Genomic DNA, 26,251 nt, shown 5'->3' on the forward strand with positions numbered 1-26,251 from the left:
TCGTTTACCAAGGAACTATTCTTCAAAAACTTTCATTTGGGCTTAATGGACGTATTGATAAAGATTTAAATAAAACAGTTGATGTTCAATGATAATGATGTCAATCTGCTTATTCATAATTTGAAACACGATTTATTTTATAAAATTCTGTATAAATTTGCTTTTGCTTTAGCTCAAGATCCGGCCGATTCTCAATGCAACGCGCATTACATTAAGTATGGAGATGTGACCACGACCTATGATTGTCCGGCTAATTTTCGTCAAAAATAAATCAGAAGACATGCTTAGGGTTGGGTGAGGTTATGTGCCCGGACTCCTCTCTGGATCTGTTAATGACAGATTTATTCTGCTGTTCTAGTTCCAATTAGATCTTGGAATATTGTATAGAAACGTTTCCATGTCATGTTAAAGTCCGTACTATGATTGATTTTATTGCCCTTGTCGTTTGGGCTTGGTTGTTGACTCATATATGTATACAGAATTATTCCTAATATATGTGCATAATGTTGCATTTGATATGCAGGACAATTAGTTCTATCACTGATATCATTTTAGTAAATTAAAAAATTGAACAAAGGAAAACTGCGATGAAGAATTGCATCAGTTGTATGAGGGTGTGGATGGGAGTTGACAGAATAGAGAAAAATGGACCAAAAAATAAAGAAAAGAGAATAATGAGGTGCTTCAATATTAAGATTAGAGAATAATGGGCAAAACGCATGAAGAATAGAGAAAAATGGCCTAAAAAATTTCAGAATACAGAAATGAAGGACCCCCCATCCAGACCCTCTTGTATGGACGGTTTTCAATTGTTGAAGACCGGACATTGGCTTCTACATGTCTTTTGTTGTTGTGTTTTCATAGGGATGCCATTTGATCTTAATGTGGGTGTATATCCCACATCCCCTTTTATTTATAATTCAGGCGGTGCATTCATATAGACTAAGGATTATACTACTATACAAATCCTTGTATAGACTATAGTTTGGATTTGTAACGGGATGGGGATATCCGGTAGATGTACATAATCCATGATCATTTATAAGTACATCGTAGTGTCCCTTTTATTGCTTATCAAATATAGATCTACATAATCCATGTTCATTTATAAGTACATCGTAGTGTCCCTTTTATTGCTTATCAAATACAATTTTGTAAAATATTTGGGAATTATAATTGATCAGTTTCTGACTGGTGATTTTGTTGTCAATGATTTCTATAGTGAAAAAAGTTAATCAAAGGCTTGAATTTTTATATAGAAACAAAGAGTGTCTAAATTTTCAATCATAGTGCTCTTCTCTGATTCAATGTCATTTTGATTATGCATGTGCACGCTGGTATGAAGGTATATAAAAACCAAAAAAGAATAAACTTCAAGTAGCACAAAATAAAATTGTGAGATTTATTCTACAATTACATCCTATAGAAAAAGTGTGACATAAATAGAATTTTTTAAATATTAGTAATGGAGTCAAACAACTTAGACCCAATCTTCAATATTTGTAACAATATATGCCCATGTTATTTGCATACTAAATTTTTTAGAAATGAAAAATTTTTTAACACAAGATCTAGTAACATGAATTTTTATATACCTGGAATTAAAGGGTGTAAATCTACCACTTTTCTATAATGGAATAAAAGATTGGAACTCGCTTCCAGAAATAGTTAAAAGTTGCTCGTAGAAATATAATTTTAAAGTACAAGCAAGGATTTGTATAGTAAGAGTAATTTAATAGTGAATTTGTTTTTTTATCAATTTTATTGAGGCTTTGAGCCTTTATCTGTGATAATTTTAAATTATTCAGTGTTATTTATATGTGTCAAGCTTGGTGTAAACTGGTAGTCTCTTCTTAAAGGGACCTCACTGAAAATAAGTTTCATTAAGTTTTGTGGGTCATTCCAAGGTATTAGGCTGCAGTTGAAATCTAGTCCATTTAATTTATTATTACAGCATTGTCAAATATTAAAATTATGAAAATTACCATAATTTATCTTTTATTATTTTTAGTGATCATTACTGTAAATCATTTTGGTGTTTGTAACTGTAAAATCCTATTCATGTCTAGTAATATATATGTATATCACTATACTGTATTGTGTCTGTCAATTTCATGCCTTTTATCTTGAATAAATATATATATATATATATATATAACAACAGCAAAAACACTGTTAGTCGCTTCGGGAATAGCCCCCGTTTTTCTCTTTTATTTTACTGTTACAATCCTGTAATACTTTAACTACTTTTCACTTGTTTAATGTGTTCACAACTGCACTCTTACTTTTGAATGCCTGCTTGTGTTTTTTTTTTGTGTGTATTATTTTGTTTGATTTGTTGTTTTTATCCTGTGCAGAAGACTTCGTTATTCAAATCAACATCGGTGACCCCCTACACATTTCCATCAGTATAACGGACAGTTCATTGACAATAAATTGTCATTTTTATAGAAAATTTGTGAGACCTGGTTTTGGAAAAATAATGAATTTCAAGTAAAATTGCTGAACCATTTATAGCAATAATCTATATATTCTATACGTTTATCTTCGATTTCTAGGAATATTTGATTTGATGTCTGAAATTACTGATCGAAAATGGTAACATATATGTCATCCTTAGAGTCAATATATTATGCCGATACTCATATGCACTGAGTTCCCTATGCTCTAGTTCTTCTTCCGGTAAAGTACAGGCTAGCTCCTAGGGGAGTATTATCATACCGTTGACTATTTAGATTCTACTAGCAATGTGTTTGGTGCATAAAATTCCGTGATATTGACCACTACTTTATACGATGTCCTAAAATGGGAATTAGCTACGAGTTAGACAAAAATTCAAACTGCGATTCTCTTTGTTTCAAGTATAAATAAAGGCGGAATTTTTAAATAATATTTCGTTGTAAGCAGTTAGTATGGCCCAAATTTGATGTATTATTCACTTGCAAGTAAATAATTCTACCTCATGTATATCTGTATTTATGTGAACTTCAATTTAACCCCTAGCTGGAAATGGGTTACGCATGTTATAGGCGTGTTTAGCAATAAAAGGAAATTAATGTCACATTGAAAGTGAAACAAGGGTGAATCATTTCGTTGACTGATTCGACCCATAAAAAAATCTTATACAGGTAAAAACGATGATTAACGTATTGTTTTAACCTACTAACATGAAATCAAACAGACCTACAAAAATCCAATTCGCCACGTGGTCTCTATCTTTTTATATTTATATTTATGTTTATACTGGGTTATATGACATTCGACAGTTTTTCGATGGTTAATTTCATGGTATCTAGAACATGTAGACTAAAATACACCGTCACGAAATGCTGATATATATTATCGCGTCCATGCATTGTTTATTGGCACTGGCTACGGTTACATGGAAATGTAACAATAATAGAATAATTATTGTTACATTGGAGACTAATTGCCGGAATGCAGTGTTGGGTAAGGAACCGATTAATTACGAGTGTAACAATAATAATTGAGTCTACGGTTACATTGCGTTATTGTTACATTAATGCAAAATAAAACTTGAAAACTTTTATTTGAATTTTGCAATATTGCATACAATTTTTAATTTTTTTATTTACAATGTCAATTCTACAAATCCCGTATGTTGTTTATGGCAGCATGATTTAGTCCCACGCATTTTAGTGAAACCACTAAGCAGCCATCACAAACAAGTGATGCAGCAATCACACGGTCCACGTCTGTATTGCATACTGTACAATTACATTTTGCACTATCCCTTTTTGAAGTTTAAAGAAACTTTCAATGTCTGTCATGATTCATACTGAAAAAATATTTTTTTAATCTTGCGATGTTTATGTTATATTGTGAAGGCAATTCAGTAATGTTAACATTTGCCGACATGTTGAAACTGGTGGAATTAGTGCTTTCATTTTCTGAGTCCAGATATTATGTGATCGTAACTTCGTTCTTATTGGCGAAAACAATTCAGCATCAAAACTGTAAGGTTTAAGTTTAATAAATCTAGCTTACATTGAAGTGCATAATTAATATGTAACGATAACGCAATGTAACCGTAGACTCAAATATTATTGTTACATAATTAATCGGATCCTTACCCAACCTTGTATTCCGGCAATTAGTCTCCAATGTAACAATAATTTTATTATTATTGTTACATTTCCATGTAACCGTAGCCAGTGCCTTGTTTATTGTAGACTTTTTGTAATTAGGGTATTTTTGTAACAAATCGATGAACATGAATTTGACAGCTAATTCCCCTTTAAGTTTATTAGTTATAAAATAAGAATTAAGTTCGTGGTTATTCGGTTCTTTTCTTTTCATTTCTTTTTTAGGGTCTCTGTTGGATCCGATCTCACAATTTTCATAAATATAGGATTTGATTGGCCAAACATATGACGTTGCGGGGATTCCCTATATATACCTTGACAGTCACGGAGTTACTCTCATTTCCGCTTTCATCTTCGATGCGATAACAACACAGAAATATTGAAATTTGCCGGATAAAAATGACAGATCCTACTTATTCGAATCTTCAAGCGGGTAAATTTTGCAAACTTTATCTGCACTAAAATTATAAATATAAACAACAAAGGAATGCACATTAAAAATTAATATAGCGGTAAACATTTATTGACAAATTATGTTATGTAATGTAAAAACACGTTTAACTTCATGTGGCTTTTAAATTGTTTATTTTTTCGTAAACGTGTAGTGCGTGAAAAGTTTAAAAACCATTCAAATACATACAAAAAGCTAGAAAGTATTGCATTACAATATCATAAATAAACATGCAGGTAAAGTTACATAAAACTTATTTATATAGGACACTCTTTTTCCTGGAGAAACGTCTGCCTGTTTTGTTTATATATGTATTGTTCATTATACAAAATGTACTATTAGTAAGACCAAACAGCAATGTATGTTTGCTCCAAGCTACAAATGTATGACAAAACTAGTCCTATAATATAAGCCTTCGTAGGTCCACATCGTTTGCTTTCAATGTTTTTTATCTGATATTTTTTTTACTATCAATGCTGCACAGTGACCAAACCAAACATAACCATACTAATAAATTTTGATTAGCTGTTCCTTGCATATAATACACCTTATCATTGCTATTTGTGTGACATTATTGGGCTTCACAAAGGTTCCCCATGAAATGTTGCAGATGTCTAAATAGCGATATGTTATATCCAGGACAAATACATAACCTATTGGTCCGAGATATAATGTTTGCCAGGGTCATAAGATAAACAGACATGTCAGAGGGAAAGGCAAAAAAATATATGTACCTGCCAACTGACCTGTTAAGGCATGAACTACATTGACATGATTTTAACTGTTTGTCCTGAATCCATGATCATGAAAAAAGCTTTAAAATCACTTTTTTTGTGAGAAAAAAAAATAGTATTTTATCTTGGATATCCCAAAGGGAGACAATCAGATACACTGATATTAGTGATAATTATCAAATTAAAAAAAAATTGTATGAATGGTGTCATTGTAAACAAGATTAAAGTGGACTTAACTCATCTTGTGAGCATGTGTTCAAAGATTCTAATTAGAATATTAAACCTTATCACTATTTGTCTGCCATTACTGGACATCACAAAAGTTCCCATAAAATTTTGATGTTGCAAAAGAAAATGTTTGACACCACAATACAAAACAGCAAAAGTGATTATTGTATGATGTCCATAGTTCAAGTGTTGCAATGTCGTAGGTTAAGTGTGGCAGGTCACCTGTATAATGTTTCAAAGTCAATTCTGTTCCTAAGCATGATACATTATCAAGGCGTCAATTACTTTTTCTATTGACCCAGACTATGAAATGTTGTTTTTACAAAAAAAAAAGGATTTTCCTGGTATTCTTCTATGTTTCTTTACAATGATCATCTTAAAGGGTTTTGAGAAATCATTATTACTTAATTATTTTGTCCCATTATTATAGTCACTGTCAGTGATAGTAGATTTGTTTTGAAAGGGTAATGATTATATATGCAATATTGATTAATCAGATTTGTTTATTAGTTCAGTTAGTGGAGGCTAATAGGCGGCCTACAGGTGTACAGCTAGTTAATACAGAAAGAACTAACAAACATGCAGATCCTATGGACCTGGTAGCATTAGCACAGACAATTCAAAAGGTAATCTTAAATGTACATTAATTTTATGCACCATACATTTTATTACCAGGGGTATTTGGAAATTTATTAAAGTACTGAATTGTTCGAAAAACTAAGGATTTTCCTCCCCAGGAAGTTTAACTAAGATATATTTGGCAAAACCTTTTAGAATTTAAGGCCCTTAATGCTTTTCAACTTCGTAGGTTATTTGTTCTTTATAAATTTTTGTAATTTAAATGTCACTGATGAGTCTTTTGTATACTAGACATACAAAATTATAATCCTGGTTTCTTTAATGAGCTTGTTTTTATGTATCCTTTTCTGTATATAAAAGAAATTACATTGTAAGATGATGATGAAGCCTCCAGACTTGGGGACATGTCTGTTAAGTACACCAGCACTAATTCCTTTGACAAACTTCATAAATTTACTTATAAAAACAAACATTAATTTTAGACTTTGATGACATTTGAAAATGTATGTTTAATGATTAACCATGGTATTTTAAGAGTGTCAGTATGTTGATAGATGCATTTCTCAGCACACATGGAATTGATTTTTTTTTAACATATCCTTTGATCATGTTGTTTGATTTATTTTAATACATAATAACATCTATATTTTAATCAAATTTTTATACATTTGATGATTAATCTTGATTTTTTGTTAATTTTTGCATTGTCATCAATTTTTGATAGGGCTCAAAATAAACTATGTAATACTTGATATGTAATCTCTGTGTAATACTGTCTCGACTTTCTCCCAGGTATTAAGAGAAGCATGGTACTTCAGTATTGAAGGGACAATTAATGTAAATGCCATAAAAAGTTGACCGGGATAAAAGAGTATCAAAATGACAATAAAACCCTTTGAAAGGGCTGACAAAGAGTTTAAGACAGGACAGTTTAATAGTAACTAAATAAGCAATAAGAAAGTTCACACTGGCCTTTTGAGTCATGTTATTTTCCTGTAAAAAAGTTGAGGGCAGTAAATTTAGTTAATGGTAGTTATTAAACTTTTTGTAACAATGTAGATATATATACAAGATAAGGTCAATGTCAGAAAATTTTCAACTTTTTTGTATTGGGACTTAGAAACTGGAGAAGGGTTTACTGAGCCCTTCAACTGTTTCGTGTCGAATACAATAAAGCTGATATTTTTCTGACATTGACCTAATAAAATTTTATATTATACTGCAGATAATTATAGATTATCGATAGTTTTTCAAACGAGAGGGTGTTTCAAAGCTGTAATCTCATCGAAGGACGACAGCCTTGAGATGAGATGTTGCAGAGAAAGATCCTCGTGTTTGAAAACAATTGAAAATCTGTTTACATTGACAATGGCACGTGCTGCTGCGTGCACCCTTAGTTTCTGACAATAATTTTCTACCTCAAGCAAGTAGCATGATATGAAAAACTATCACAATAAAAGATTCAAGGAAAAATACACAAAAAAGCGATGAAAATGGTTATAGTTATAGTTATGAAAATGGTTATAGTTATAGTTATGAAAATGTAATAGATATAAAACCACTAATTCATAGCCCTATTGCTTTCTATGTTAAATTCTGCAATTTCAAGCATTAATGGCTACTTTGTCTTAAGTTCAAATAAAGTGGCAGTTATTTCATGTCAAAACTGTACCTTATCCTGACTTGTGCTGAAAAAAACAACATACCTTTAATTGCATATTAGAGCGTACTGGTTCCCGGAAGTTTGATAGTACAAAAACAGGAACTTCTGATCTGAACAACAGGCCAAATGAGCCCTCCTATTAAAATTTCATATACTTCTTTATTATTCAAATAAAACTTTCAACAAGGGTTCTACAGTGATCCCAAGTCCCCAAGCTTTCATTTGATACTAAAACTACCCAAATATTCCCACTATTGACAAAGATACAGCTATGCGTAGGAACTATTTTGTTTAAAATATGTACTACTTTCTTGTATGTTCTTTCCGACCGGGCCTGAATTAGTGGTTCTATACCTATAAATAAAAATAAACATATTTTCCATCCCTTAACGAACCCCAAATTGTGAAGAAACATGACATGACATTGATATTGCACGAAATATCACTTCTTTACTATTTTTGGTAGATAAAGACAACAGGAAGTGTTCTAACTGCAGCATAAATATTGATTTGTATTTTTTCAGGCAGATGAAATGACAAAAGCAAGAGTGGGAAGTAAATTAACAGTAATAGCTGATCAGATAAGATACCTTCAGGAACAAGCTAAAAAGGTCAGTGCCATTACAACCATTGATAATTCTAAATTTTGGTTAGGTGAATCAAATTTTTCACTGTATCGATAATTTTATGTGACGTGAGCTCCTGCTCATCATTATGGTTATATCTAAAAAGAAGGAAAGAATGATGTAAAATTGAACTTCAGAAGCATTACAAGTTCAACCTAAACTACAAAAATTATAAAAGCTGTTATTGAATTCAACCGAAACTCTTGACACTAAGAAAATTATCATGCCCATTTACAAAATTCCTGGCAGCATAGTTTAAACAAGGATTTGAAATGGACAGGGTTTGATTTTAAAAAGGTCAATTTTAAATATTTGCAAATGCTTACTGAAACCAATTTTTTTTATATATACTTGCAGCATTTAGAAGATGCCAAAAGAGATAACATCATACATCATGCAGCGTGTAATTTAGTAAAGAGACCTGGTACAATGTATTACATGTATGAGCGAGAATCAGGACAAAAATACATGTCAATACTGTCACCTGAGGTAGGTTAAGGTCATTTTCTTATGATCACTTTTAACAAAAATGTAAAAATAATGAGACGACACAAAGAATCTTTTTTTGAAGAAATTGAATCAAATAGAATGATTAGTTATTCTCTTCCTATTACAAAATCAGTTAAGTTATAGTTATTAACATTTCCTCCAACTGAAATTTTGTCCATTAATGAAAATCTGCAATCACTAATTGATGGAGTTTTATTTCATATGCCTTACTTGAAACTATCTGTTCATATAAATACTTTTCATGCATAAATTTTAGTTTAAACATCAATAATTTAAAAACTCTCACACAATCCAAGGGAAACAACTCTGATTTACTATAATTGGGAATTGAGACTCAAAATAGTTTGAAAATAAAAAGAAAACAACATTTGAGATGACCTTTATATATAACTATTAAACCAGTAATATATATTGATCTTTGTACATTTGCTTGCTTAGTAAAACAAAACTGGGTATTGAAATCAATGGGGTTTTTTCCCCAGCAAAAATGACACTTTCAGGTACTGATTTTCATGCTCTGTAAAAGGTAGTAGGGGCATTATGTTTTCTTTACTGAACATTTGCATATGATAGTGCAAGCAGAACATAATGTCCTAAGAACACAAATTCTTTTTCTATGATAGTAGCTCATGATAAAAGATTTTCATAATTAAATTTGCAAGAAGTTTTGGCAAAATTTTACTACTGCTACAAATGTTCTGGCCCATTTAACTATCCCATACAATTAGTTCTATACTGTAGAAATACTTTTCTTGATGTGTATCAATTTTCATTGTCTTTGCAAAAATCATCATTGATACATTTGGTTTTAAATTCTTGGTTTTAAGATTAACACATTGAACTGAATGATAAATATGCATTTCGTTAGGTTCTAAATTTCATGGTTCAAGGAAACAATGAAATACTGGAAATTGTAATAGTGCCACATGAAAAATAATACTTTCACTTTAATTATTTCTTTACTGAAACAAGAAACCTTTCTGACAAGATTTGTACATTTTAGATTAAGCCAGTATCCCAAATAACATCTCAACATGCTTTTCTTTTTCACATTATCTATCTTCCCTAACCAAGGTTTACGATCTAGTCCCCTCCTCTCGACCCTTGGCAGATTAAGCCAGCATTTGTGATTACAATGCTGTGCCATCTACTGGTAGATAAAAGTCAGGCCCATTCTGACTACATCATTCTTGACCAATGGCAGCACTTGTACTCTCTTCAGTGTGGAGGTTTAAAATGGTTGTGTCTAGTGTTTACAAGTTCCGTGAGGCAGAAATCAAAAATTTACGCTGACATTCCAACATTTGCGCTAGAAACATACCCAGGAACTTTAATTACTTGATTAAGAACTTTAAAATTGTCCTTAAATATCGTCCTATGTTTTGGGGGGTAAAGACTTGTGAAATCAGGAGGCTGCAATTGATTATTTACATTTTCTACATTAACACATGATCATCTTAAAGGTGCATTTTGATTGGATGCAGCCAGTTACAACTGCAACCAATGGAATTCATTACCTTATGGATCCTAAATTCTATCTTAATCTGCCAAGGGTGGAGAGGAGGGGACTGGATCGTAACCCTTGGCTAGTGAAGATGCACACTATCTAACAGAATTGACAATAACCTACAACCTATTTTCCTAACCTCACTCAGTAAATATTAGATAATTGAGGCCTAAATTAAAAGAACACAAGGTCTAGAGGTACTCAATGGAAGATTAATTATTTTGAATTTAGAAATGCAACATACATTTCAAACTACAAAAATGTAAAATGCTGATTATACATGAACCTGTCTGTAACATGTTATGTTTTCAGGAATGGGGAGCAGGATGCCCACATATATTTGTTGGAGCATACAAACTTGAGTATGATTTGTCATGGACACCTATAGAAGAAGTTGAAGAAAAAAGTCAAGAATTTGCACTCATAGACAAAATATTAAATGCACAAAACGCAATCACAGACTCTTCGGAGATGAACCTTGATGGTCTCACAAAGAAATCCTCGTCAGCAAGTGTAAAAGACGTTACAAATGAGAGTTCATGATAGTAGAGATTTTAAAATGTGATATCATGGGAGTGATTATTTTAATATTTATAAATTATGTAATTTTTATTTTATAAATATTTTATTTAAAATAAAAAGTCGAAAATAAGTTGAATGTTTTTAAAAAGGACAGGCATTAGGACTAAAACTTCTTGCATATAGTGCAAAACTGCCAAAATAGCCTCATTTTGAGAACTTGTCTTTCATATATAAATATGAGCGAAGGCTTTACCAAAAAAGATATTTTGCTTCAAGATGTATTTTACAAAAATTGTAATGTGTATAAAATATCTATTGGGTAAGGCCTTGACTGATATCATTTTTGTCTAAAAAATATGTGCAAAATTGATCAATATGTCTGCAAAATTTCCTTTTTAGGTCCAAAATGTCTGCAAAATTGCCATTTAGGTAAATATGTCAAAGTTTGTTATATTTATGACATCAATCAAAGTGACATCAAAGGTGTAACTTAGTGTACAGATTACGGTGGCTTAGTCACGATTCTCCAACATTTGAAAAATCCAACTCACATTTTACCCAACAAGTTTCAAACAATAGATGAGCTTGTTTATATAACAGTTAAAATTGTTATTTTTAGGAAGGTATAGCGAGACCTGTTGATGATTTATTTTTTGCTTTATATGTGTTCAATCTGCAGTAAGCTTTCATTCATTCATAGTTTTTCATATTGACAACACGTTTAAAGTTACATAATTTCAAAAGGCATTAATATTTTTTACTATTTTTACAATAATGGTTATCATGACTCCTCCATTGACTTATTAATTTTACTTTTCTTTTTTAACTTGAGTTAATAGAAAATAGATAAACATTTGTATTCCATACAATAGCTTTAGAGAGCCTTGACCAAATTCGTTTAAAATTTGGGAATATTGTCAGGGAGCATTTAACACACCTGTAATCCCCAATTTTGATGGATTTCTCTTTGTCTATCCAGTTTTACTTCTTTGATTAAAGTTAAAAAAAAATCAAAATTTTGGGTTTTAGAAAGAAAACTTGTCTAAGACTCAACTTATCCATTTGAAAGGTGGATGTATGAATACAGCTGTTTTCTAAACCCCTGATATTGCATAAAAAAATTAGATTCTTTAATCCTTTCCAAAATATTTTACTTTTATTGATATATGATTATGAAGCTTTTATAATTTAAACATACCTGTATAGAAAAGAGTTGCCATTTGTTGTGTCATTATGCACAAGTTGACATTTCAATGTTTATCTAAAATGGCCATTTTACACAAAGTCTAGTCTTTCGCAAAATCAAATATGAGTCAAAGACATTAATATTTAAAAAGATTTTTTTACATTAACATCTGTGTCTTAACGACATATGTTTGCAAAATAATTTTGCATTGGTAAGGCCTAGGTTTGTATTTAAAATTTGATGACAAGATTTCAAAGTTTAGCTTTTACAGTTTTTGCAATTTTTGAATAAAAGCAAGAAACTTGAATCCTTCAAGGAACTAGACAAATCAACAATATCAATGCGAATATCTGAAACATCTGAAGAATGTTATTTGATTGATATTATTATACCTTTTTATCTCAAATTTTAGGGTCCAAAAATGCCCTTATCATACCTCCTAAGGAAATATTGTATAGGTACTAGCTCATGTAGAAACAGAGCAAATTTGACAGGTAAATTTTTTGGGTCAAAGTTGCACTCCTTTATAAGGTGGAAATTTTCAAAAAGTTTGGGTTTCTCCATTACTTGGGTAAGCCTCCTTCATTAAACAACATTAATTTAAATGGGTTTTTATCAATGTCACTAATTTTAAAGTTATGGCCCTATTATAATCCATAATTATAAATAAGAAGATGTGGTATGAAGTGCCAATGAGACAACTCTCCATCCAAGTCACAATGTATAAAAAGTTATCAAATATAGGTCAAAGTACGGCCTTCAACATGGAGACTTTGCTCTCACCAAACAGCAAGCTATAAATGACTAGTGTCAAACAATTCAATCTAATCTATATAAAAAACGAGAAACGAGAAACACCTATGAACCACACCAACAAATGACAACCACTGATCAACAGGCTCCTGACTTAGGACAGGTGCATAAAAATGCAGCGGGTTTAGACGCTTTAATAGGCGCCAATCTTTACCTTATCCTGAGACAGTAGTGTAACATTACAACATAAAAAGACCCACTATAAAATATCAATCGAAATGGCTTAACTCGATCAAAAAGACATTTAAACAAAAACAAGTAGACATACACTGAACGAATAAGTTTGACCTATGACACAATTTAAATACAATATTAAAACGTAGGTGCCTATATAACATAGACGTTACAGGTAGCAATAAGTTCGTATATAAAGAGAGTAAGAATAGAGTCATTTGAAATTTGAGAAGTCGCAGAAGGTAGGACATATGCGCATTTTTATACGACCACGTCATATATTGGTATGACGTTGGCGTCGTCGTCAGAAGACACATTGGTTTTCGCACTCTAACTTTAGTTTAAGTGAATGGATCTCTATGAAATTTTACCATAAGGTTCAATACCACAAAAGGAAGGTTGGGATTGATTTTGGGGGTTTTGGTACCAACAGTTAAGGAATAAGGGGCCAAAAATAAGCATTTTTGTAACTTCCAGACATAACTTGTGTGTTAGTGTATGGATCTCTCTGACATTGTACCACAAGGTTCCATATCACAAAGGGAAGGCTGGGATTGATTTTGGGGGTAATTGCCTCCAAATTTTAAGAATTAGGGGCCAAAAAAGGGGCAAAAAACAAGCATTTTTCTAGTTTCATGACAATAACTTGTGTGTAAGTGTATGGATCTCTATGAAATTGTACTGCAAGGTTCCATATCACAAAGGGAAAGCTGGAATTGAGTTTGGGGGTAATTGCCCAAAACGTTTAGGAATAAGGGGCCAAAAATAAGCATTTTTCTAGTTTCCAGACAATAACTTGTGTTCAAGTGTATGGATCTCTCTGAAATTGTACTGCAAGGTACCATACCATAAAGATAACGCTGGGATTGATTTGGGGGGTAATTGCCTCAAATTTTAGGAATTAGGGGCCAAAAAGGGGCAAAAAAAACAGCATTTTTCTAGTTTCAGGACAATGACTTGTGTGTAAGTGTATGGATCTTTATGAAATTGTACTACAAGATTCCATATTACAAAGGGAAAGCTCGATTTGAGTTTGGGGGTAATTGCCCTAAACGTTTAGGAATTTAGGGCCAAAAAGGGGCCAAAAAAAAAGCATTTTTCTAGTTTCCAGACAATAACTTGTGTTCAAGTGTATGGATCTCTCTGAAATTGTACTGCAAGGTACCATACCACAAAGGGAAGGCTGGGATTGAGTTTGGGGGTGATGAATCATAAGGGGGTTCAAAAAATTTGGGGGGGGGGGTTTCCTTTTTTTTTCTTAAAAATTTTCCATTTTAAATTGGTTATTTCTGATTTATATATAAAAGCAAATAATAATGATATGGTTTGAATAGGTAAATTAAATTAGTTAAGTTCTTAGACCACATTCATTCTGTGTCAGAAACCTATGCTGTGTCAAATATTTAATCACAATCCAAATTCAGTGCTGTATCAAGCTTAAATGTTGTGTCCATACTTGCCCCAACTGTTCAGGGTTCCACCTCTGCAGTCGTATCAAGCTGCGCCCAGCGGAGCATTTTAATGCACCTGTCCCAAGCCAGTAGCCTCTGGCCTTTTGTTATTCTTGTATGTTTTTATACGACCGCAAAATGTTTTTAATAAAGTAAATAGAAATCTATGAAATTTAAACACAAGGTTTATGACCACAAAAGGAAGGTTGGGATTGATTTTGGGAGTTTTGGTCCCATCAGTTTAGAAAGTAGGGGCCAAAAAAAGAGACCAAATAATCATTTTTCTAGTTTCCAAACAATAACTTGTGGAATGGTGTATGGATCTCTCTGAAATTATAACACAAGCTTCCATACCACAAAGGGATGGTAAGAATTGTTTTTGGGGGTTATGGCTCAAACGGTTAAGGAATAAGGGGCAAAAAAGGGGGAAAAACAAGGGTTTGAAGGTTCATAAAACATAATTTATAAGCTGTGTAAGGGAGTTAATTCAAATACATTTGAATTACCTCACTTACACTGCTTTTAAATTATGTATCTTGGAAATTTGCCAATAACTTTAGTATTAATAAATTCCATTGGAAATTTGCCAATAACTTAAGTATAATAAACTCCATTGGAAATTTGCCAATAACTTTAGTATAAGTAAATATAAATCTATGAAATTTAAACACAAGGTTTGAAACCACAAAAGGAAGGTTGGGATGGATTTTGGGGGTTATGGTCCCTATGGTTTAGGAATTAGGGGCCAAAATAAACATTTTTCTAGTGTCCAGACAATAACTTGTGAAACAGTGTATAGAATTGTCTGAAATTGTACCACAAGTTTCCATACCACAAATGGATGGTTAGGATTGGCTTTGGGGGGGGGGGGGGTTGTTATGGCTCAATCTGTTTAGGAATTAGGGGGCAAAAAAGGGGGAAAAACAAGGGTTTCCTGGTTAATGGACAATTACTTTAGCCTTGTTTCTTTATGTTGGAACTTTTTGCTATTTGTTTGCTAGTTCTAGTATGAAATATATTTTAGCTGTTTCTAGAAACATCAAATACTGTGATTTAAATACATACAATATCATAATAGTGTATATCAAAGGGTTCAGTGGTAATAAATTTGTATACTCAGAATTGATTATTCTTTGTTTGGGTTTTTTTGCATTAAAGTAAACCTCCCTTTAAATGGTTCCATACTACAAAGGAAAGACTAGGATTGAGTTTGATGGTTAATGCTCCAAAGGGGGTTCGAAAAGTTTGGGGAGGGGGGGTTCCAATTTTTTTTAAGGGGTTCATATTTTTTTCCACAAATTTTTCGAATTTCTAATTTTTGAAAAGTTTCAAGAAGAAATCTTCTATTGCACAGTATTGCACATTACATTTGTAAGATCTTTGACCATATTTAATTTGTGTCAGAAACCTATATTATGTCAAAAATTTGTTCACAATCCAAATTCAGATAGTATCAAGCTTGAATATTGTGTCCAAATTAGCCCCAACTGTTCAGGGTTCGACCTCTGCGGTCATATCAGGCTGAACTCAGCGAAGCATATTATTTATTTTTAGTTCATTTATATGGTTTGGAGTTTAGTGTGACATCCATTTTCATTGAACTAGTACTCATTTTTGTTTAGGGGCCAGCTGAAGCCTGCCTCCGGGTGCCGGATTTTCTCGCTGTGTTGAAGACCCATTGGTGGCCTTCAGCTGTTTTCTGCTCTTTAGTCAGGTTGTTGTCCCTTTGACACATTCCCGATTTCCATTCTCAATTTTATGCTTTTCCAGTGGCGGCGGCAGTGTCATCATTGTTAAGTTTTCTGCTTAAGTCATTTTGATCGGAACAACCTGTGATGGATCAATGATATTTTCTATAAAGTTGCATTACTATCAGTGCAATTCAGTTTGTGGACCATTTTGAAGCCCTGCCTCCTAGGTCATGGTCCAGTGACTTTGAAATAATTAGCGATTTTGCTGTCCATCAGATTGTCTTTGTCTGAATTTTTTGGACAGGCGAGACATATCTCTGTGTCAATAGTTTATATTGTATAAACATAACTAAAGAGCAATTTTTCAATGTTAAATTTTTTGCTGAAGTTAGTTTGATAGGAACTTCTTATGACAGATCAATGCTTTTTCTGTAAAGATGCATTACTATCAGTTCATCTCAGTTTGTCTACCATTTTGACGCCCTTACCCAAGGTCATGGTCCAATAACTTTGAAATAATTAGCAATTTTGCTGTCCATCAGATTGTCTTTTTCTGAATTTTCTGTTGACAGGCGAGACCTATCTCTGTGTCAATAGTTTATATTGTATAAACATAACTAAATGTCCCAATTTTTTATTTCATAACTACACTGTAACTTATGTATATTCCATCTATATTATCAGTGTCCATGGATACATCCAAGATATTGCCCTCAAAACACCACATATTGAACTAATATAAACCAAATGTCACATGATTGTATTGAAATTTTTGAATAATACTTTGATTCATAAACTAACATGACCACTATAAGAAATAATTAAATGTACAGTATGGGTAAATGCAATTAATTGACTAATATCTTGAAAACCAGAAAATCTGAAAGTATTAAAATGTCAAGAATTTAAAGATTTACCAACTATTTGTTTCTATCCAAATTAAGTCTCATTATAGACTTTTTATTCCTTTATATGACGATTTAACATCCGTTCAAGTGTTTTTGCGTTTTATCATAAAAACTTGTGTCTATTGTTGGTAAAGTCAAATATAGACCTGTGTGTTACTCCTTTGTGACAGTGGATTGCTGTCTCTATCGATATCCTGTCTCTTTTACAATAGCACATTTTAGCAACCTCTTAGTTGAGCAAAAACCGTTTCATAGAGACATATATAGTGCTTAAACAGATTATAACTCTTTTTTGTGATTTTTATACGACCGCAAAAAAATTTTTGTGGTCGTATATTGGTATGACGTTGGCGTCGTCGTCGTCGTCGTCGATGTCCGGCGTCGTCTTCGCCGGCGTCGTCGTCGTCGTCCGAAGACACATTAGTTTTCGCACTCTAACTTTAGTTTAAGTGAATGGATCTCTATGAAATTTTACCACAAGGTTCAATACCACAAAAGGAAGGTTGGGATTGATTTTGGGGGTTATGGTACCAACAGTTAAGGAATTGGGGGCCAAAAATAAGCATTTTTGTAACTTCCAGACATAACTTGTGTGTTAGTGTATGGATCTCTCTGACATTGTACCACAAGGTTCCATATCACAAAAGGAATGCTGGGATTGATTTTGGGGGTAATTGCCTCAAAATTTTAGGAATTAGGGGTCAAAAAACAAGCATTTTTCTAGTTTCATGACAATAACTTGTGTGTAAGTATATGAAAGCTGGAATTGAGTTTGGGGGTAATTGCCCAAAACGTTTAGGAATAAGGGGCCAAAAGGGGGCCAAAAATAAGCATTTTTCTAGTTTCCAGACAATTACTTGTGTTCAAGTTTATGAATCTCTCTGAAATTGTACTGCAAGGTACCATACCACTAAGGGAAAGGTTGGGATTGATTTTGGGGGTAATTGCCTCAAAAGTTTAGGAATTAGGGGCCAAAAAGGGGCAAAAAAAAAACCAAGCATTTTTCTAGTTTCAGGACAATAACTTGTTTGTAAGTGTATGGATCTTTATGAAATTGTACAACAAAGTTCCATATCACAAAGGGAAAGCTTGGTTTGAGTTTGGGGGTAATTGCACTAAACGTTTAGGAATTGGGGGCCAAAAAGGTGCCAAAAAACAAGCATTTTTCTAGTTTCCAGACAATAACTTGTGTTCAAGTGTAGGCATCTCTCTGAAATTGTACTGCAAGGCACCATACATTGTAACACAAAGGGAAGGCTGGGATTGAGTTTGGGGGTGATGAATTATAAGGGGGTTCAAAAAATTTGAGGGGGGATTTATTTTTTCATTTTTTTTCTTTAAAATTTTCCATTTTAAATTGGTTATTTCTGATTTATATATAAAAGCAAATAATAATGATATGGTTTGAATAGGTAAATTAAAAAACTTTAAGTTCTTAGACCACATTCATTCTGTGTCAGAAACCTATGCTGTGTCAAATATTTAATCACAATCCAAATTGGTCGTAACAAGCTGCGCCCAGCGGAGCATTTTATTGTCAGTTAGACGAAACAGAGTTCCTTGAATCCAAACCCATTTTCGGCATCGGCACGATCTCGATTTAGGGTGAAAATAAACGATTTTGTGTAGTCGCAGAGGACGAGACACAGATGCTTATCCAGCTACTGCATCATGATCTATTGTATTAAGATTTATATTACCGACGATAAAAGACCTGGTTACTATATACCTTGTATTTAGAATACAGATTTTAATGAAACTTATATCATAGGTTTATATCTTTATGTCTTGGAGGTGTTCGAAAATCAGTGCCGATCAATTATTTTTAGCGCTCTCGTGTGTTCAATTCTTGCCAGCTTTTATGAAACTTTTACGAAAATCAGTGCCGATCAATTATTTTTAAAAGAGTTATGCCCCTTGGAAACATTAATTTACATGGAAAATTGCATTGTTAGCGCTTATGTGTACAATTCTTGCCAGCTTTTATGAAAATTATACGAAAATCATTGCCGATCAATTATTTTCAACACGGAGCCTTGGATCACACTGAACAGCAAGCACATTGTGTTATTATCTTAATCACTATAAAACAAATAACTAGTTCAACAAAGAAAAACAACATGGCATATAGACACTCTAAAGTCAAAGTACATGAGTAAAAATGAAAGACAAGAATACAAAAATGACCGTAGCACAATAACACAATATCGGGATGTATAAATACCGAGCCACGCCGAAAGTATATTGATAGAATTGTTCTTACAATTAAACAAATTATTCTTACAATAAAACAAAACTAACAAATAATTTTTTTAGAAAATCTAGATTCAAAACACAAGTGTGAAATATTTCACTTATATAATAATTGCATTTAAAGAGATTTCATTATCAGAAATTAATTTAGGAACTACTTATGATAGATCAGTGCTATTTTCTATAACGTTGCATTACTGTCAGTGCATATCAGTTCGGCAATTATTTGGAGGCCCCGTTCCTAGGTCATAGTCAATTGACTTTGAATTAATTAGCAATGTTGCTGTCCATCAGTTTGTCTATTTCTGAATTTTCGGCCGACAGGCGAGACATATCCCTGTGTCAAGGTTATTTAAATAAGTTTTGGACTTCAAAATATTTTGGCCTCGTATATCACTGGAGAGATCTTTATTGTCAAAATGCGCATCTGGTGCAGAAAAATTGGTACCATTATTGTTATAACAACTAATAAATTACACATGTTTCCCAGACTAAAATATCATTCAGTACACATCCAACAGATTCCAGGTAAAGAAGACATGAACAGTCTAAGAAAAGCTTGACCTTATGCAATGCCAACATATCAGTATCGACAGGATGTAAGACCATAGTGTTAACAACATCAGTGGCGGGCGGATCCAGAACTTTTTATAAGGGGGGGGGGGGGGGGGGGGCACTGACTGCCATAAAAGGGGCCGCTACAGTCATGCTTCAGTGATTCCCTATATAATCAACCAAATTTTTTCCACGAAAGGGGGGGCCCGCCCCGGACCCCACTGGATCCGCATATGAACATTACTGTATACCAATGCATATTTAGTTTTGTTTTATCTAATTTATTAACAAAATAAATGTTTGTACCGATAAAACAATATCCAAATACCTTACTACAGCGTCAAATTACTTACTTTTAATAACAAGAAGGTGTAACCTTGTTTATTCAAAGGACCAATTAAGTTACATGAATGGTTTATAAATTTACGGATTTCTAAAACGACAAAAATAAAGTTTAATAAGTGGTCGTGCTTCTAAATGTTTGTGATGAAGGATTGATTGATTGATTTTTTTCTTGTTTACCGTCCAATAACAACTATTTCGTGCATTTTAGGACGACGTAAATAGGTCTTGTCTTCTCATCTATATATATAATTCTAAACTTATGGTGCATATTTCTTCGTAAGGTCTGTTAATGTTCCGACTGGTTGTAAAATTCTATAAATGAGAGGCGAAAGATACCAAAGGGACATTTAAACTCTTAAAGTTGAAAATAAACTGACAATGCCATGGAAAAAAAAGACGAAAAAAACAGTACAGATAAGATAAGATAAGATAAGAATTTTATTAATCTAATCAAGAACCCATAAAGGGCATCATTTACAACAATATTAAGCACAATATGATTGGAAAAAAGAAAAACTATATCCTAATATAATACTATCATATATTGGACAGGATCAGAGCCTAACACATCATGTGTCTTACATAACATTAACAATAATTGCATAATAATTTTATATATTTTGTATCCACCTGGATCTTATTTCTAAACACTTAATTATATAATTGCCTAGGCACATAAGAGTTGGTAAATGCTCATTTGTGAACAGCCAGAAATATTTTTTATCCTTGGGTAATTCTTTAAAATTATTACAAAAACTGTTTACTTTATCCCATAATAATTTTCTCTGTTCGTTATATAAAGGACAACTTACTGTGAAATGGGTCTCATCTTCAATAGAATTTGATCCATGTGATAGGCAGTGATGACATAGACGCTGACTTCTCTCTATGTATTTTTTACTATACCTATCTTTCTCAATTTTAAGATCATGTGCACTTATTCTCAATTTACATATAGCTCTTCTTATATTAAAATCTTTAATTGATAAATAAGCCTCCTTTACGAAGTCAGTCTTGAGGTTGAAATAATTTTCTAATTTACTATTACCTTGTGATAAGGTATCAGATCTTTTGACCCCCCAAAATGTTTTAAAACTGTTACAAAGTTTACATTTTACAAATTTAATTAATCTATTGAGCTTTGTATTCAAATTTTGTATATCAAGTGATTGAAGGACATATCTCATAGATGAATACCAACAATTAATGTTTCCTGCATCTAAAATTTTATTACAAACATAAGCATCATAAAGTAACCCATCGTCCAATTTGTTAAGCCTGTGTACATATTTTACCATAGATATAATGACAGAAAAATAAAGAGGAAATCTTGCAACCTCTGATAACACTGCCAAATTTGAGGCTTTTTTATTTACACCAAGAATATATTTTAGATACCTGAAATGTGATTTTTCCAAATAATCATTTATGTAAATTAATTCAAATAGATAATCACTTTTTTTCTTGCAAGCAGCAGAGTTAATCTTAAAGGTACCCCAGATTTCACTACAATATAATAAAATTGGTTTTATTGTGTGATCATATAAATGGATTGCAGTATCAATACTTGGATTACAAGCTGACATGGATTTTTGTAGTTTAAATTTTGCCTTTAAGGACTTTTTGAATAGCTCTTCTTTCCCCTGCTGAAAAAGACCACTGGAAGTAAAGACTATCCCTAAATATTTATATCTGTTAACACATTCTATAGCCTCATTATCTAAACAAAGTGATTCCTTCAAAAATTTTCCAGGCTTGTTAAAAATTAAAACTTTTGTTTTGGACAAGTTAACATCTAGACACCAATCAATACAATAAGTTTGCAGGTTATCAAGTCGGGTTTGCAGACCCTGTTTACAGTTTGATAATATAATAATGTCATCGGCGTACATAAGACAATCAATTCTACGCCCATTGATATAAACAGCATCTGGACTCGACTCAAATCTTGGAGGCAGATCGTTAATGAAAAGCTTAAATAAATTTGGGCTTAGAACATCCCCTTGCCTAACCCCAACTAGCGAGCTGAAAGATGGCGTTAGTACATTACCCACTTTCACCGACATTTCATTTTTTCTGTACATGTCTTTTAAAATAGTATAAAATTTTCCAGATATGTTATTTTCCAATAATTTGTATCTAATACCACAGTGTATGACCCTATCAAAAGCCTTTTTAAAGTCCACAAAGCAAGCATAAATTTTCCCCCCTTTTCTGTTAGTATATTTATCTAATATGGTTTTTAAAACAAACATATGGTCAGATGTTCTGCTCTTTTTTGAGAAACCAACCTGACATGGATGAATTATATTATTTTTATCAAGATGAATGTCAAGTCTTTTATTAAGAATACTGTTAAATAATTTTCCAGTGCATGAATTAATTGCTATGCCTCTGTAATTTTCAGGTTTACTAGGACTCCCTGCTTTAAAAATTGGACATATATAAGACAATGACCATTTGCGAGGGTATGTTCCAGAGCAGAATATCAAGTTAAAAAGTTTCTGCAAAACAGGTGCAAATATACTACCCCCTGATTTTAATATCTCGTTTGGGATACCATCTAGTCCTGCAGCTTTATTATTCTTTAGTTTATTTATAGCATCCAAAATTTCTTTTAGGGTTATTTTGTAATCCAGTTCACAAAAAGTTGGATTATTTTCTAAATTTTTTACTTTCTTGTTAATTTCCTCTAATCTGTCTTTAAATTTGTCAGAGTTGAGATTTAAAGATTGAAAATATGAAAACCAGACGTTAGTTTGAATAGAATGTTCTGGACCATCCAAATTGTCTTCTTTTAATTCTTTGATGAGATTCCAATAACTCTTTGGATTATTATCCCTTAGATTATCCAGACTGTCAAGAATGTTTTGTTTAAATTTCCTTTGTTTATATTTACGTAGCTTATTATACTCCCTATAACATTTATAGTAAGACCCTTTTATAATTGGGTCCCAGGGGAATTTTGATAACAGCTCACCTTTAGAAATAAGGCTTTTACGTTTTTGTACCAGGTCTTTGTCAAACCATTTTTTGTTTTTGTATTTACGTGCAACTTTTTTCTTGGTTTTACGGAATATTACATATAACACAACATTTAAAATAGTGAGAAACACAAACCACACCCGATTTTCCGGTTTTAATATCAGAAAATCCCGAAATCCCGGACATATTTTGTTAAAAATCCCGATCCCGATAAATTTCGGTTCCCCAATTTTGAAGTTTAAAGTTTCAATGCTTACGATTTAAACGTCTCGGGTATGATTGATGTTCAAAGTCTTTCAGCGTAACCAATCCGAATATGTATTATCAATATTACCGTGACGTCAAGCTGCATATAAGCATTTTTGTTCTCATAAATCTTCAGTAGCCAGTCAGAAAATTGGCCAAATTCCAGTTCAAGTCAATACAAGAACCTATATGACAAGCACTGGAATCGTTTTGTAACGGAGAGAAATTTGAATCTATTGAGTCACCATTCGAAAAACAACTGAACCAAGGATCAACCAAGTTACAGACATAAACAGAACTACAAATGTCACTTGAGAGATTTATAAAGTAGTCGAAATGCTGCTTTACATTATAAAATTTAAAAAATACCAGATTTTAAGACACTTGTTGGGATAAATGATTATGCTAAGGGCTGTATGCAACTACACAACTGATCACCAACAAGAAGCTGATCGACCGACCTTGGGAAAATCAATAATGATGAATAATGGGTCAATTTTCTAGTAGTGATTGACAGGTGTGAATTAATGTTGATGCTCTTGTGGGGACACAATTTAGAAAAGTAGAAAGTTAAGCTTATTTTATGTAGAAAACATAGTTTTAAAAATAAAAATAATCAAGATAGTCCGTGACTTTAACAATTTTGTGAAATTTCTTTTTTAGCTCACCGGGGCCCGAAGGACCCCATGTGAGCTTATGCCATCACTTGGCGTCCGTCGTCGTCCGTCGTCTGTCGTCGTAAACTATTTCAAAAATCTTCTCTTCTGAAACTACTGGGCCAAATACCTTCAAACTTTAACTAAATGTTCCTTAGGGTATCTAGTTTATAAATTGTATCCGCAGTTTTGATCCATCTACAAACATGGCCGCCATGGCTAAAAATAGAACATAGGGGTCAAATGCAGTTTTTGGCTTATATCTCAAAAACTAAAGCTTTTAGATCAAATCTGACATGGGGTAAAATTGTTCAATTGGTCAATCAGCTAATCTATCAGCTCTGAAATTTTCAGACGAATCGAACAACCCATTGTTGGGTTGCTGCCACCGAAAATGTAGTTTTAACAAAATTTTGCAGTTTTTTGTTATTATTTTGAATATTATTATAGATATATATAAACTGTAAGCAGCAATAATGTTCAGCAAAGTAAGATCTACAAAAAAGTTAATATGACCAAAATTGTCAATTGACCCCTTAAGGAGTTATTGCCCTTTAAAGACAATTTTATAAAATTTGTTCATCAAGTTTGCCAATTTAAAAATCTTCTCCTCTGAAATACAGGTGAGCGATTCAGGCTCTTGAGAGCTTCTTGTTTTTTGGTCCATTAGAGATTTCAAAATGTACAGTGTTAGTGCTATAAATAATCAGCCAGTCTTGATGATATTCGTAAAGTCCTCCCAGATCGAGAAACGGTCCGATTGGTGATAGTCTCCAGATCTCGGGATGTGTAATTACTACGAGAAGACGTATTCTGTGTTTGCAAGTCTACACCACTTTGTTCATCATCGTTATCACTCTCATCGTCGCTTTCTGAGGAGTATTGGTCCGAAATATTCGCATCATCGTCTTTGAAAGAGATTTAACGGTATAATTGAGGACCTGATCCGAGCTCAAAGCTTATCTCTAAACTTACTGTTACATGTACTCTGATCTGGATCTACTCTGTTTCTAGATGCGATTCTGATTGAAGTATAATGAAAATGGCACTTTTATCTGTCCAAGGTACAGTTTTTTGTCAATCCCGTTATATTTCAACATAAAAATCCCGATTTCCCGTGGCTAAAAACGTGGCTTTCCCGTATCCCGATGTTTTTCTATCCCGAATTCCCGATCTTTAAACAAGGCAATCCCGATTTCCCGTTGCTAAAATCGGACGATCCCGGCGTCCCGAAAATGGTCTCGCCCCCCTCATTATTGCACATTTACACTGTGTCTAAATTACCCTGTTTGGACTCAATAGTATCTAACATCCGGTACGGTGACGGACCATCAACAGACAGAGAAAATGTAGGATTTTTGTTTAATCATTTGTTATTTTTATGGTATTGAAGAATATACATACACATATATAAAACTATTTTCGATTTTGAGATGTTATATTTTCTACAACCGTTCTACGTTAATGAAGAAATAAGTAAAAAGGCACATCAAAAATGGTGAATTGAGTGAACCTTGCCTCGAATATGTTTAATTTCTCTTTAAATTGTGCACATTGTACGGAAAGAAAGATACTGAAAGAAATTTATTAAAACGGAGATCGCAAGACTAGTCACTTTGAGTACCTCAATATTTGTATTTCTGTGCATGGAACGAAAGAAATGGGTCATGTCAAAAATGAAGGACCCGGTTTTGTCAATGTGTACTACCATGTTTCGTCATAAAATTTCACAAAGCAGTACTCGGTTTTATTATAGAAAATAATGCATAATCGGAAGACGTAAATTAAAATCCGGCGTTTTACAGGAGTTTGGTGGCTCATTGGAAAACGAGTTCTTTCAGATGATAAGTTATCATTTATTTGAATCCGTAAACACTTAAATTCCTGCTTTATTGGAACAAAAATGATTTTAATTTTGCTTTGTATAAAAACGAATACTTTAACGGGGAAATACAAAGAAATGAAGGTTTTTGTAAGCAATTTTATTATTTTTTTTTTATATCAATTATGTAAATTTAAGTGTTCAAACTTGGATAGTGTACGGGTCCGTGTATATTTGCGT

At 32.7% G+C, this 26,251-nt stretch overlaps 1 protein-coding gene across 1 annotated transcript; it reads left to right on the forward strand.

The window, feature by feature from the left end:
- Positions 1 to 4,415: 4,415 nt before the first annotated feature.
- On the forward strand, positions 4,416 to 11,056 carry LOC127711792 (uncharacterized protein C1orf50 homolog). The gene is made up of 5 exons (XM_052217932.1): positions 4,416 to 4,539; positions 6,030 to 6,145; positions 8,286 to 8,372; positions 8,745 to 8,876; positions 10,717 to 11,056. Exons 1-5 carry the CDS (start codon positions 4,506 to 4,508, stop codon positions 10,945 to 10,947), a joined length of 600 nt encoding a protein of 199 aa, XP_052073892.1. The 5' UTR covers positions 4,416 to 4,505; the 3' UTR covers positions 10,948 to 11,056.
- Positions 11,057 to 26,251: the final 15,195 nt, after the last annotated feature.

This window comes from Mytilus californianus, unplaced genomic scaffold (assembly GCF_021869535.1).
Source record: "Mytilus californianus isolate M0D057914Y unplaced genomic scaffold, xbMytCali1.0.p SCAF_8, whole genome shotgun sequence".
NCBI classification, from domain to species: domain Eukaryota; kingdom Metazoa; phylum Mollusca; class Bivalvia; order Mytilida; family Mytilidae; genus Mytilus; species Mytilus californianus.

Excerpts from the sequence above, each read along its gene's own strand:
- LOC127711792 (XM_052217932.1), top strand. The coding sequence starts at position 4,506 with ATGACAGATCCTACTTATTCGAATCTTCAAGCGG. Across the intron at positions 4,540-6,029 it reads TTATTCGAATCTTCAAGCGG|TTCAGTTAGTGGAGGCTAAT; the intron begins GTAAATTTTGCA and ends TTTGTTTATTAG. Across the intron at positions 8,373-8,744 it reads TTCAGGAACAAGCTAAAAAG|CATTTAGAAGATGCCAAAAG; the intron begins GTCAGTGCCATT and ends ATATACTTGCAG.